Genomic DNA, 13,063 nt, shown 5'->3' with positions numbered 1-13,063 from the left:
GCGTAGTATGCCAACGGCCGGTCCCCAAACCAGTGTCTCTCCAGGCTCCCCGCCGATGGTGGCTTGTGCTCATGTGGGCCGTATGGGGTGGGAGCTGGGGAGCCCGGTGTGACCAAAGGAGGGGGTCGGGCACTGGGCTCCGCAGTGACAGGGGCCCGGGACCCCCACCCACCCATCGCTCCCTCTCAGCCCGAGCGGGCAGGGGTGAGCCCGTCACTTCCTGACCGCGCAGGCCGTGGGGATGTCGGCGTCCACGCTGATCGTCCCGCAGTCTCCCCGTGCCAGCGCAGGTGACCCCCGTTGCCTGGCTGCCTGTGGTTGTCGGGGGACATTTGCCAGACAGTCCTGTTTCGAAAAGCCGCCTGCCCACACCCACCCACCCACCCAGAGCCTGGGCGGGGGTCGGAGGCAGGGCATCAGGTCCTCCATCCCCTGCTTCCGCAAGTGTGCGTTACGGTGCCCCGATGCTGGTGGGTGAGTAGCAGAGGCCACAGCTCACTTGAGGTGGGTCAGAATCTAAGGTGCGGCTTCTTTAAAGGTAAAACGTGACTCAGTACAGGCCCCGACCACCACTTGTGTGTCGTGTCCACGGCCCCGAAAGTCCTCACGATGCACCAGAGGCGTCCACTTGGGTTGTGGTCAGGCTCTGGGTGTGTGGCGCCAGCTTTCTGTGCTTTTGTCCTTTTCTTCATCTCTTTTTTTTTTTTTAATGTGTCTTATATAATGTTTATATGAACATATCTTTTTTTTTTTTTTTTTTTTTTTTTTTTTTTGCGGTTTGCGGGCCTCTCACTGTTGTGGCCTCTCCCGTTGCGGAGCACAGGCTCTGGACGCGCAGGCTCAGCGGCCATGGCCCACGGGCCCAGCCGCTCCGCGGCACGTGGGATCTTCCCGGACCAGGGCACGAACCCGTGTCCCCTGCATCGGCAGGCAGACTCTCAACCACTGCGCCACCAGGGAAGCCCTATATCTTTGAGTAATGTTGCATTTTATGAAATATTTCAAACGTGTTACATAAAATATAAAAGTGAAATACATATATTTATAATGTTGATTTCTTTTTTAAGGATACTGGAAACAAGTAAAACAAAATGGCTTCTTAAAGTATTTTTTAAGCCTCTGATCTCTCTCTTTACTTGCGTTAGGGGAGTTTCTCAGGAAAAAGACGGTCAGATCTCCTCAGCAATTGTTTCTTCTGTGCAGAGCAAAATCACTCAGGTAAGGTGGGAGTGGGTCTCTCTTTCCTCCCATCTTCTTCTAAAGGGGCTAGTCCACTCCCTGTGCCCTCATCTTGTGGGTCCTGACGGGGGCTCCCGGCTGGTCCCCTGGAGGTGGTGGTGTCGGCGTTGCCTGGGGCAGCTGGTCCCTGGGCCCCCCTTTCCGGTCAGCCCCGTCTCCTCCTTCCCGGCCAGGCCTGAGCGTCTCCTCTTGGGCCCTGAGCCTGCCTGGGTGTGTCCCCAGCCACCCAGCACGTTGCCCCCAGTTTCCTCGGTCTTCACCCGTTAACACGTTCGCGAGCGACTTCCCTGTGTGGAGCGTCCACTTCCCGAGTCTTAACGGGAGCCCGCAGGGATGCCCTCTGTCTCTCCTCGCACAGGACCTCATGGCCAAAGTAAGAGCGATGCTCGCAGCTTCCAAAAACATGCAGACCAGTGCCTCCTGAGATTCGGCCGTGGGCGACTGGGCCTGGGGCCCCAGGAGCTGGCAGAGCAGAGCCCCGTCCCGCACAGACCATCCCGCTGGGGCTCCTGGACGGTTGGCGGGTTTTGTAAATTAATTTTTGATGACATTTTAGGTTTAAGATTTTTGACCAGCAGTCTCTTACCTGTATATTTGTAAATAATATCCTGTTTCTGTGAAAATGTATTATCAAATAAAATGGGAGGAAAACACCTTTTCTAGCTAGTAACCGTGGGCAGTTTCTTCCTTGTTTGACTTGTGAGTTCTTTACTGTTTGCCGTCTGTCACTGGCCTCTAACACTTGCTGCCTGGGTGTCGCGCGGCATGGGGACGGCTGTAGGGGTCGCCTGTCCCGCTCCCCCGGCCCTGCACTGGGGCACAAGGCCACAGCCGTTTCAGCCCCGGCAAAGCAGGAGAGGCAAGTCGCCGGGAGGTCCCGCCCCCCGGGCAGGGCGTCGCTGCCGTTTGGGTGGGTTTCTTTCTATCTTTAGCACCAAGATGTCCTCCACGTTCACCCGGGTGGATGGTGCTGACTGAGGCCGTCCCTTCACTGGGCCCTGCTCAGCTGGCCCCTGGTGACCCCTGTTGTTCGAACAGCCATACTGACCCCACCGCAGGCTGCAGTCACGCCACGGAAGGGCGCTTGGTGGCGTCACGCGGGGTCTCGGGCCTTTTTCTCTGCAGAGTGCTCACGGCCCCGGGTGGTCTGTGCCTCCTCTAGAGCCTCCGGCCCCGCAGCGCAGCCCCGCTCACACGCCCCTGCGCCAGAGTCGGAGTCCGCCCTCGTTCTGACAGTCGTCCGAACCCCAAAAATGGAACCTTGACACTTTCCTTCTTAGAAAGTAGACCCCTTCCCAGGAGTCTTGCTCCAGAGAGTCGGGAAAGCAGGACACGCCCCTGGGAGCTGTTTGTGGGCAGATGGGCGGGGGCGGGGCCATGGGGGCGGGGCCGAGGGCGAGGAGCCACTTCCCACTCCGGTGGAGGTCCCGCTGCCAGGCAGACGCGTGTGCAAATCGGTGTTGTGCACACCTGTCCCTTCGCACAGTGGTGGCCACTTCACGCCGAGTTCTGTACTTTGTCCTACATGTTTGCCTTTGAGACAGGGCCGTGTGGGCACTTAAGGACCTGCCCTGGCCATCGCCGTCCCCTGGACACACACGGTCCTGGCATACGGACCGGGTCCGTGTGTGTCGGGGGCATCCTCCCGGATGGACGCCAAGCTTCCTGCTGTTTGAAGCGTCCGCCCACGAGAGCCAGCCACACTGGACATCCTGGTGCAGGCGTCACCTGTGCACACAGGTACCACGGAGTCTGCAGACTCCATCCCTAGCGGTGGACGTCACAGGGAACGTGTGCTTTTGATTTTGATGCAAGTAATTGCCGTCCAGAAAGGGCTCTCTGCCAACCAACCCCGAGTGCCTTTTCTGCACCCTCACCAAAGCCGTGTGGCGCAAACGTTACCTTGGCTGAATCAGAAAGATACAAAGTTCTCACATTTTAATTTCATTTCTTTAATCATGAGTAAGATTGAGCAACTTCTCTATTTAAAAATCCATTTGTATTTCTCCTCTGTAAACCAACCTTGTACTTTGGCTGTTTGTTACTATTGAGTTTCTTACTGCACTATAAGCACTCCTTTCTGTATTATTTATTTTGTAAATAATTTTCTCCCAGTTTGTCACTTCTCTCTTGACTTTATTTTGTGTGTGTGTGTGTGTGTGTGTGTGTGTGTGTGTGTGTGTGTGGTACGCGGGCCTCTCACTGTTGTGGCCTCTCCCGTTGCGGAGTACAGGCTCCAGACGCGCAGGCTCAGCGGCCATGGCTCACGGGCCCAGCCGCTTCACGGCATGTGGGATCTTCCTGGACCGGGGCACGAACCCATGTCCCCTGCATTGGCAGGCAGAATCAACCACTGCACCACCAGGGAAGCCCTTGACTTTATATTTTTAACCTGCAAAAATTGCTTTTTTTACACGGTCCTTCATTTTTCTCATGGCGTATGGGCTCTGTGTCCTTAGACAAGACTTGTGGGCTCCGACCGTGACTTTCCTTCTCCCTGCTACTTGTACGCCTTTGCTGTTTTGTGCAGAGCCGTCGATTGGCTGTATCATTTCCACTGTGAAGGAACTGGGATTATGAGCCAGAGAAAGAGTCTTGGCAAGAAAATGACCACTTGGGCCGACACCAGCAGGACAGTCACTGACCGAGCGCTGTGGAGTGGGCGTCTGTCATGGGGGTGCATCCTGCGACATCAGCTGTGGGGAAGCCCTGGCAGAGGACGCCCGGGCTGGGGCTGTGGGCTCTGTCCGGCGTCTGTCAGGCCCCGTCTAACACGGTGGACATTTCTGTTTGCAGCCAAGCGGGCTGGAGTGATGGCGGGTGACATCAAGTTGCCAGGGGAGCTTCGTGGTGCAGTGAGGAGACGCGGTCTTCACACGGACGTCGCCCAGACGACACCTGCCGTGGACTCGGTGTGGGGGGTGGGGGGGAGCAGCAGAGAGCGTCTCCACTGACCTGGCCGAGGGTGGAGTCGAGCAGGGCAGCTCCCGGCGTGGGGCTGGGGGAGCCCGAGTAGGAGCGGCCCTTCCACCTCCCAGCGAGGGAGCGGGCGAGCGGCTGCCCTGCTCGGACTTCCTCCAGCTTTGTCCGGGCTCAGTGCCGGCAGGGGCTCCGGCGGGCACGGCATGGCCATAGGTCCCCGGGCGAGAGAGGGACGCAGGCCAAGCCCCAAGGAAATCGGGCGCCGCTGCCCACAGAAGGTGTGAAGGACGCTGGGCCCTCCGAGAGCCAGCCAGCCGTCCACCCAGCTCCGTGCCCGCGGGTCGGGGGCTGCCCACCTGGCGTCTGGGGCCGGTGCTGAGTCCCCCTGACAGGCCAGGCCGCCCACCGTCCACGCAGCCAGCAGGCGCCAGGGGCTCCGGCTTCGCAGGGCTGGCGGGACAGGACGCTGGCATGCGTTCCCTCCACAGACGGCGCGCAAGGGCAGGCCCCAACTCACTCCACCTCGGGGGCGTGAACTACTCATCGCGGGCAGCTCAGGGGAGCTGGGGTGTCAGGCGCTAACCAGGGGGCTGAGGAAGCACGGCCAGTGGCTCCTCGTTCACTCTGATGTTCAAGCTGCACAACCAGCGCCGGGGTCTCCGGGGACAGAGGGGGCGGGCGGGTGGCGGAGGGCAGGTCGGCTGCGCCCTCTGTAATGCAGAGACCTTCTGTGGGCTCACGGGGCTTCCCAGCTCTCAACTCAGTGCGCAAAACCCACCCCAGGGGCCAGCGCCCTCCAGCCCAGCGTGGGCCCGGGCTCAGCACACAAGCCAGGCGATGACAAAGCCCTGGAGGCGGGAGGCCCGACAACAGTCTGGTCCACAGCAGCGGTCGGTGGGCCTGGGGGAGAGGGGACTCCGAGCAGAGGGCGGGAATGGGGGCAGGGCCAGGCGTTCCGGGCTCAGGGACCAATGAGGGAGATAGACAGAGACACAGAGAAAGAGAAAGAGGAGCCCCAAGTGACTCCCAGGGTCCCAGGTCGGCAAGGGGAGAGGCCGGATGATCCCTGTGGTGATGGACTAGATGCGGAGACCGCAGCGGGAGCACACGCTTAGCTGAACGTAGCTCCGGAAGGTTGCATGTGGAAGCGTTTATGCATATGTGCGCGCACACAGGTTACTACACACACGGGTTACTACACGCACATACTTCTTTCAGCTGACACACGAGACCCCAGGAGCACCTGCCTGGGATCCCAGAACAGAAATAGGATGTTGGGGGGAAAATGAGAGTGTCTGATACAGCAGGGACCTCAGTTAATAATAATGCGTGGACATCAGTTCACTGATGGTGACAACGCTCCACAGCACGTACGATGGTAACAGCGCAGGAAAGCAGGTGTGAGGCACACGGGCCCTTTCTGCACCATCTTCACACGTTTTCTGTAAACGCAAAACTGTTCCAAATTTTTAAGTTTTTTTTTTTGGCCGCACCGCGGGGCACGCAGGATCTTAGTTCCCCAGTCAGGGATCCCCCTGCAGAGGAAGCAGAGTCCTAACCACTGGACCACCAGGGAATTCCCAAAGTTTATTTTTTTAAAAAAAGAAGAAAAGAAACTCAAACACGCGAACTCTGCCTTCTAAAGCGGGCACCTAGGAACGCCGCATTTTGAATGCGCGTTAGCTTGTACGGTGAGCGCACATAAGCCATCAAACCTGCTTGCCCAGTGTGCTTGGAATCCTGGGACCCAGAGTCCGGCGGGGAGAGGACAGGGGCGTCACTTGGGAAGAGTGGCCTCAGTCACACACGGCATCCATCGTATGCAGAACGCCTGGTGGGCACCGTCGCCTGCTGCTGAGGCTGCCATCCGAACGCAGGTGCCCCTCGATTGGGCTCCGGAGCTAATCTTCCAAAACGTCGTGTGAATAGAGAGCTGGAACTAGGGGCTCAAATGCTACCAGAGGAAATATTTGTTGACTTCAATCAAGTCAAGGTGTAGAGCTGCATTTCCTTTTGCCATTATTTGTAACAGACTTGTTCAGAATGAGCACTTCTGGGTTAAAGACACAGTAAGCAATTCTACAGAAATAACAGTCACGCCCGGGTTTCCAGCCTGGGCTTCAGGGTTCACGGCTACACCTGCCACGGAGTCAGGAGTGCAGGGTGTGTGGTGGGGAGGTGATGCACCGGCGCTGAGGACACACGGGTTTGCCTGGCGTGGCTCATCCATGCGACTGTCCAGGGAGGAGGCTGTCGGCCAAAGGTCTCAAACAGGCCAGAGCTCGGGCAGCAGGGGCCTCGTGCCCGCAGCACGTGGCTGGTAACCGGAGCCTCCAGAGTCAGCAGGACGGGCATCAGAGCAGGGAAAGAGCGGCCCAGGACCAGCCTCTGGGAGCCCCGCACTGAAGGGCTGAGCGAGGGGAGCTGAGGGCCCGGGAGACCCGGGGACACCAGGCCTCCAGAGCCCCGGCGGTGGCTGGTCCCCTCAGTCCCTTGCCGCCTTGGCGGTGGGCTGGGGCAGCCTCCCCTCAAAGGTGGAGCATCCCTCCTGCGGCCCTCATGGTGCTGCTGAGAGCCACTGAGGGCAGGACAGCAAAGCCCCCTGACCTTGAGGGGGGCCCGGAATGAACAGACGAGAAGGTACCAGATGGCGGGTGGTGGAGACTGCACAGCGGGGACTGGGGCAAAGGCAGAGGCTGCTTTGCAGAGGCTTCAGCAAGGAGGCATCTCTCAGAAAGAGGCGCAGGCGAGACCTGCGGGAAGTAATGAGGGTTGGGGGGAGCTCTGGGGCTGGGGGGGCACGAAGAGCGTGAGCAAAGGCCCTGAGGCAGGAGTAGGCCTGGGGGGAGGGGGCAGGGGCGGAGCAGACTGGGCCCACAGGCTGGGGTACGAGCTGGGACTTGCCCCCCGAGCACAACGGAAGACCCTGATGCTGATGCAGGTGGCACCATCCCTCCACATGTGGGGAAGGTTGCCCCGGCCCTGGTTTAGGGAACAGCAGGAAGGCAGGGTGGGCACAGAGGAGAGCTGGGAGGTGTGTCAGGGTCCTGGTCAGCCGCCCAGACCACCGCTAAGCAGGGTTTGAAAACTCAGGAGTTTGCCCGCTCAGTCCTGGGGGCCAGAAGCCCGAGGCCCGGCTGCCGCAGGGCTGGGGCTCTGTGGGCGGATGTGCTGCTGCCCGTCCGCTCCTGGTGCTGCCGGCGTCCTGGGCGCTGCTGTGTCCTTGGCTCGTGGCCGCACGGCTTCTGGCTCTGCCGCCACCTGCCCATGTGTTTCCCCGCTTCTCACCTCCTCTCCAAGGGCTCTGGGTTCAGGCCCCACCCGGACAATCCAGGATGGGCCCATCTCCAGCCTCAGCTTTAATGCCATCTGCAGCAACCTCTTTGCAAATAAGCTCATATTCTCAGGTTCTGGGTGGACGTGAATTTGGGGGGACACCACTCGCCCAGATACAGGGCCTTGGAAGGAAACCCCAGATGCTGTGCAGGAGTAGGCTTGAGCTCCGAGAACACACGGCTATAGGCTGAGGGCAGTGGGAGCGTCAGACCCTCTGCGTGTGTTCCCAGCCGGCTAGGCTCCTTCCGGACTATTTAAGAAGGAGAATCCCTCCCCCTCCCCCGCCCCTCCCCCGCCCCTCCCTCTCCCCTCCGCCCCGCCCCGCCCCCTGCCCCGTCCCTCCCTCCGCCCACCCCTCCCCCCCCCCCCCCCCCCCGCCCCGCACAGGGACCGAGCACAGACCTCACAGCGCCTCCAACACCTCACCAGCCTGCTTAACTTTCCTTGCCCTTTACTGTGTGTTTCATGGGGATGCACGGTGAAGAGCTGTGTCTTGCTGAGTCTAGAAAGCTCTTCCCATAAGTCGGAAACCAACTGCACGTGACAAAGCAGCCCGTCACCGTGTGCGTGGCGGCCCTTCCCGTTCTTCGCGCTCTCTGAGATCGTGGTACCGCTGATTCAGTGACGCACAGTAACTTGGCTTCTCAGTTTCACAACCTGCTGAGCCCTGCGAGCAGCTGTCAACTGTGCAGCCGGGGCCGGAAGAGCAGCGGCCACACAGCACAGACGGGGCAGGCGGGTCCGACCTGCCGGCCCTTCACCAGCGCGTCTGGGGCAGAGCCCCTGACCCGTCATCCCCGCGTTTCCTTCTCTCCTTTTAAGCGGAGACTCACACACCATGCCATTCACCCCTTTAAAGTGGCTTTTGGTACACTCACAGCACCGTACAGCCATCAACCACTATCCAATTCCAGAACATTCCCAGCACCCCAAGAGAAACCAACCGCCTACTCATTACCAGTCGCCCCCTTCCCCTCCCCCAGCCCCTGGCAGCCACCGCTTTGCTTCCCGTCTCTCTGGATTTGCTGGTTCTGGGCATTTCCTATAAATGGAATCATATACCTCGTGGGCTTGTCTTCCTGTTTTTTTCCACTTACAAAGTGTTTTCCAGGCTCTTCCAAGCTGCAACATGCATCAAAACTTCATAGCTTTTTAGGGCCGAATAATATTCCATTGTGTGAATACACCACATTTGTGTGTCCATTCTTCACGGGTCAATGGATATTTGGGCAGTTTCCTTTTGGCCATTATGAATAATGCTGCAACGGACACTCATGCACAAGTTTGTCTGTGGACATAGGTTTTCAGCTTTGGTTCTTTTTAAATTGGGAGTAGCTACATCGCCTCCAGGTAGGGCAGCCAGAATTCACTGAGTTGGGTCTGTACGTCCTTAGATCAGCTCCCAGAGCACAGCGACCGGACGACAAGCCTGGAAAGGGTGCGGGAATATGCACTGTCGGCCGTTTTCCTGCCAACACCCCTTTCTGGCACCTGCACCCCAACTTTCCTCCGGAAAGCCTCCCCTCCCCGACTTGGCCCAAGTGGTAAGGGTGGGGCTCACAGGCCCTCAGCCCAAGACCCTGGCCAGATAATCAGAACTCACCTCTGCTTGGCCCAGTGATGGGCTCAGGGAAGAGCACAAGACCCAAGTGAGACAATCCAGGACCTTCCCTGAAACGTTAGGAGGGGCCTCCTCAGGACTTCGCTGGCGGTCCAGTAGTCAAGGCTCCAAGCTGCCAGCACAGGGTGTAGAGGTTTGATCCCTGTTTGGGGAACTAAGATGCTGTGTGCCGCATGGCATGGCCCTAAAGACGGGGGCCTCCTCTTCTGGGCAGGGTGGGGGAGCACGCGAGGTCAACCAAAGGGAGGAAGCAGAGTCTCGGCCCAGAGCCCCTGGAACCAGCCATGCCTGAAACCAACACTCTAATTTTTCCTCTTAAGCTGGGTTTCTCGGAGGCGCCTGAAATTGTTCCTCCTGCACAGGGACCAATGGGGCCAAGGGGGCCAGAGACTCGTCCTGGATGGAAGACAACAGGGAACGAGACAGCCTGAGTGCCAGAAAGCACGTCCCACAGACAATCCCAGCAGTTAGAGCATCTTCTCTTCAGATCCCAAGAGGTGAATACAAGTATTCTGAACCGGAACTGATTTCTCTTGTAACGCCCTCTCTGGAGGCCGTGGCACGGGGACCCGCCTCCCTCTCAGGCAGGTGCCCCAGAGAGGGAGGGGCCGGGGTGCTCCCCGGGGGCACGGCCTGGGCAGAGGGTCCAGCTCCGGGACCAAGAGTTGCACTTGGCAGCTGAGTGGGGCGGGGCCCAGGGACACCAGCGACACCCCATCCCAGCCCCCACGGCCACTCGGCCCGCACAACCCCCTGCACACACGGTCCCCGCCCTGACGACCTCTCACCTCCAGCTACGACCCCCTCCCCCTCCATCTGGGCTGGCGGGGGACATGTGCTCACAGGAGCTCCAGCCCCTGCCCAGCCCCCTGGGCCGCTGAGGGCCCTGCTTATTCCCGGCCACCCTCACACACTCTCAGCCACAAACCACTGTCACCGTCTGGGTGTCAGAGATCAAAAGACCTGCCAACCCGCGTGGTACGAGGCACAAGAGTTCACAGACTTTGTTGCCGGGGCGTCTGCTATGGGCTGAACAGTGTTCCTCCAAAACCTGGATGTTGCGGGGTCCCCAAGATGTGACTGTAGCTGGAGATGGGGTCTTAGAGGTGATTAAGGTAAGAGGCGTCCCTAGGGTGAGCCCCAATCCAGTGTGACTGGTGTCCCTATAGGAAGAGGAGCTCAGGGCACAGACACGCGCAGGGACGACCACATGAGCACACGGGAGGACACGGCCGTCTACACGCCCAGGAGAGAGGCCTCGGGGGGCCAGCCCTGTGACACCTCCATCTCAGACTTCCCGCCTCCAGGACATGGGACCATAAATGTCTGGGGGCTTGTTACGGCGGCCCTGGCAGACTCACACGGCATCTGGATACCAGCAAAAACATCCCAAATGTGGCAGTACTAAACACCTCTCAGCCATCCTGACTATCTCCCACGGCTGTGGCTGTCTGGGCTCGGCCGGGCAGCGCTCCTCAAGGCCTCCCTGCAGCCACCCCCAGACCATCCGAAGCTTCTTCACCCACAAGCTGGCCCCTGAGCTGGGAAGACGCAAAGCGCCAGCTAGAGCAGCTGGGGCTTCTGTGCATCCTCTCTCTCTCTCCCTCTCTCCGCCCCCACTGAGATGGCAAGTGTCTTGCACTGAGTGCCGGGGGTCCAGGGAAGCCCGTGGCCTTTTCTAAGGCAGGCTCAGAAGTGAGCCTTCAGGCCCATCTGTTGATGGAGGTGGACACGAAGGCCAGGGGTGTAGCCCCCGCTGGGAAGCAGAGCCAAGAGTCCAAGGACAATTTTGTTGTTGTTGTTGATTTTGGCCATGTTGGGTCTTTGTTGCCGCGCGCAGGCTTTCTCTAGTTGCGGCAAGCAGGGGCTTCTCCTGTTGCGGAGCATGGACTCTAGGCGCGCAGGCTTCAGTAGTTGCAGCACGCGGGCTCAGTAGTTGCGGCACACAGGCGCTAGAGTGCACGGGCTTCAGTAATTGCAACACATAGGCTCAGTAGTTGCGGCACACAGGCTCTAGAGCGCAGGCTCAGTAGTTGCAGCACGTGTGCTTAGTTGCTCCGTGGCATGTGGGATCTTCCTGGACCAAGGCTGGAACCCGTGTCCCCTGCATTGGCAGGTGGATTCTCAACCGCTGTGACACCAGGGAAGTCCCAAGGACAAGTTTTAAAACCACCTCCCCCTCTTGGCACTCCAGCCCCATGGCTGAACCTCCAACACACAGAGGCTGCCCCAGGGCCTTTGCACAGGCTGGCCCCCTGGCTGACTGCTCTTCCCTCAGGCCTTTGCGAAGCTGACATCTCATCCTCCCGACCCCGCCCATGAGATGCACAGGAGTTTCCTGTGGCTGTAGTAACTGTGACCACACACCTAGTGTGCAAAGTGAGGCACATTTGTTCTCCCACAGTTCTGGAGTCCGGAGGTCTAGAGACAGTTTTGCTGGAGTGAAAGCAAGGTGTGAGCAGGGCTGGCTCCTTCTGGGGCTCCCGGGGAGGCTTGCTCCTTGCCTCATCCAGCTTCTAGAAGCACCTGCATCCCTCGGCTCCCGGCTGCATCACTCCGACCTCTGCTTTCATCACCACGTGGCCTCCTCCCATGACTCTGAGCCTCCCCCGCCTCCCTCTTTCAAGGGCCCTTGTGAGGACGCTGCGACCACCCCCATCTCAAGATCTCTAACTTAATCACATCTGCAAGGCTCCCCCTACCACATAAGGGGACACATCCGTGGATTCCAGCAGTGGGGCCTGGAAACTCTGGGAGCCACTGTTCCACTTTGCACCCGATTCATCTATGCCCACCCTGCCGGGTGTCAGCCCCATAAGGGCAGGGATTCAGGCATGCGGCCAGTGCCCCGTCACTCTGCTAGACTGAAGGCCTGGGGCCTGGTCTAAGGGCACCACATCCCCTTGGGGCCCATCTTGGAGCAGGGACCTCCCTGAGCAAGTTGACCTTTCCCATCCAACACACACATGCACCCTGCTCTCCCCACTGACCTTGAGTTACACAAGCAAACCAGGAGTAGCTGCTCCTGGTAAGAATGTAAAACTGTGCTGAGACACTGAAGGCCTCGGTCCCTTCACATCCTGGTACCTACCTGTTGGTCCTCAGCTGGTCCCCTGAGCAGACCAAGCTCAGAAGAGATGACATGTGTGTTTGTACATGGTTCACATGGTAAATGTAACTATGTAGTTGCTTCGTGGGGTTTTTCTGCTGCTTTTTTTCTCGTAATTTTTTTTTCACTCAACAATAGGCCTGAGTAGCCTCGTTGGTGCACCTGGATCTAGTCCGCTCTTTCTCACTCAGTGTAGTGTTCCATCTTTGGGGTACGTCCCAGTGTGGTCATCCCAGGGCAGCCACCAGCTTCCACAGCACCTGCGGGTCTTAGAAAAGGTGCCCTTTTCTGCAGTGGGACATGACCCCACCGCAGCAAACACAGGCCGGCAAATGGGCACAGGGGCTCTGCCCGTCACCCTCGTCCTTGACCACAACCAGCACCAGAGCACACAGTTAGGCAGTTTCTGGGTTTATTTATTTATTTATTTAGGTTAACTATTACATCTTGCATCAGCCGTCTTGTACAAAGATGGGAGTGTTTTTCTAGGGCAGACACCAAGAATGCTGGGCCATAGGAAATGTACGTTTCAAATTTTAATAGCTGCTCCCTGATGGCCTCCCAGCGAGGCTGTACCAGCTGGCACCCCCTCCAGGAGCACCAAAGTCCCCACTTCCCTCCTCGGTGAGTGATGATAGATGACTTTCTCAACGTCACCCATCTGATGGGTGAAAAGTGGCCTCTCGTCAGCGCTTGTATCTGGGCCACATTCAAATGCCAGAATTCAGTGGCAGGCTCGAGGAGAAAACAGCAGCCGTGGTGCCACACGGCCCCCGCCATGAAGTGACATGTCCCCCGACACCAAGCATCCTTGGCTCCCGCACCGTTCACCAGGC

At 58.8% G+C, this 13,063-nt stretch overlaps 1 protein-coding gene across 3 annotated transcripts in view; it reads left to right on the top strand.

The window, feature by feature from the left end:
- Nucleotides 1–1,909, top strand: part of SFSWAP (splicing factor SWAP) — an 84,630-nt gene extending 82,721 nt beyond the window's left edge. For all 3 annotated transcript variants that reach the window (XM_081253148.1, XM_081253147.1, XM_081253150.1), the window contains 2 exons: nucleotides 1,146–1,218; nucleotides 1,598–1,909. In XM_081253148.1, the coding sequence (XP_081109274.1) occupies nucleotides 1,146–1,218; nucleotides 1,598–1,663 (139 nt within the window). In that variant the 3' untranslated portion in view covers nucleotides 1,664–1,909. The remainder of the gene's footprint in view (nucleotides 1–1,145; nucleotides 1,219–1,597) is intronic.
- The last annotated feature ends 11,154 nt before the right edge of the window (nucleotides 1,910–13,063 follow it).

The sequence above is a fragment of the Mesoplodon bidens genome (genome assembly GCF_964165515.1).
Source record: "Mesoplodon bidens genome assembly, chromosome: 13".
Lineage (NCBI taxonomy): Eukaryota > Metazoa > Chordata > Mammalia > Artiodactyla > Ziphiidae > Mesoplodon > Mesoplodon bidens.
Note: the sequence above shows the minus strand (reverse complement) of the source record. Positions and strands in the feature narration are given on the sequence as shown.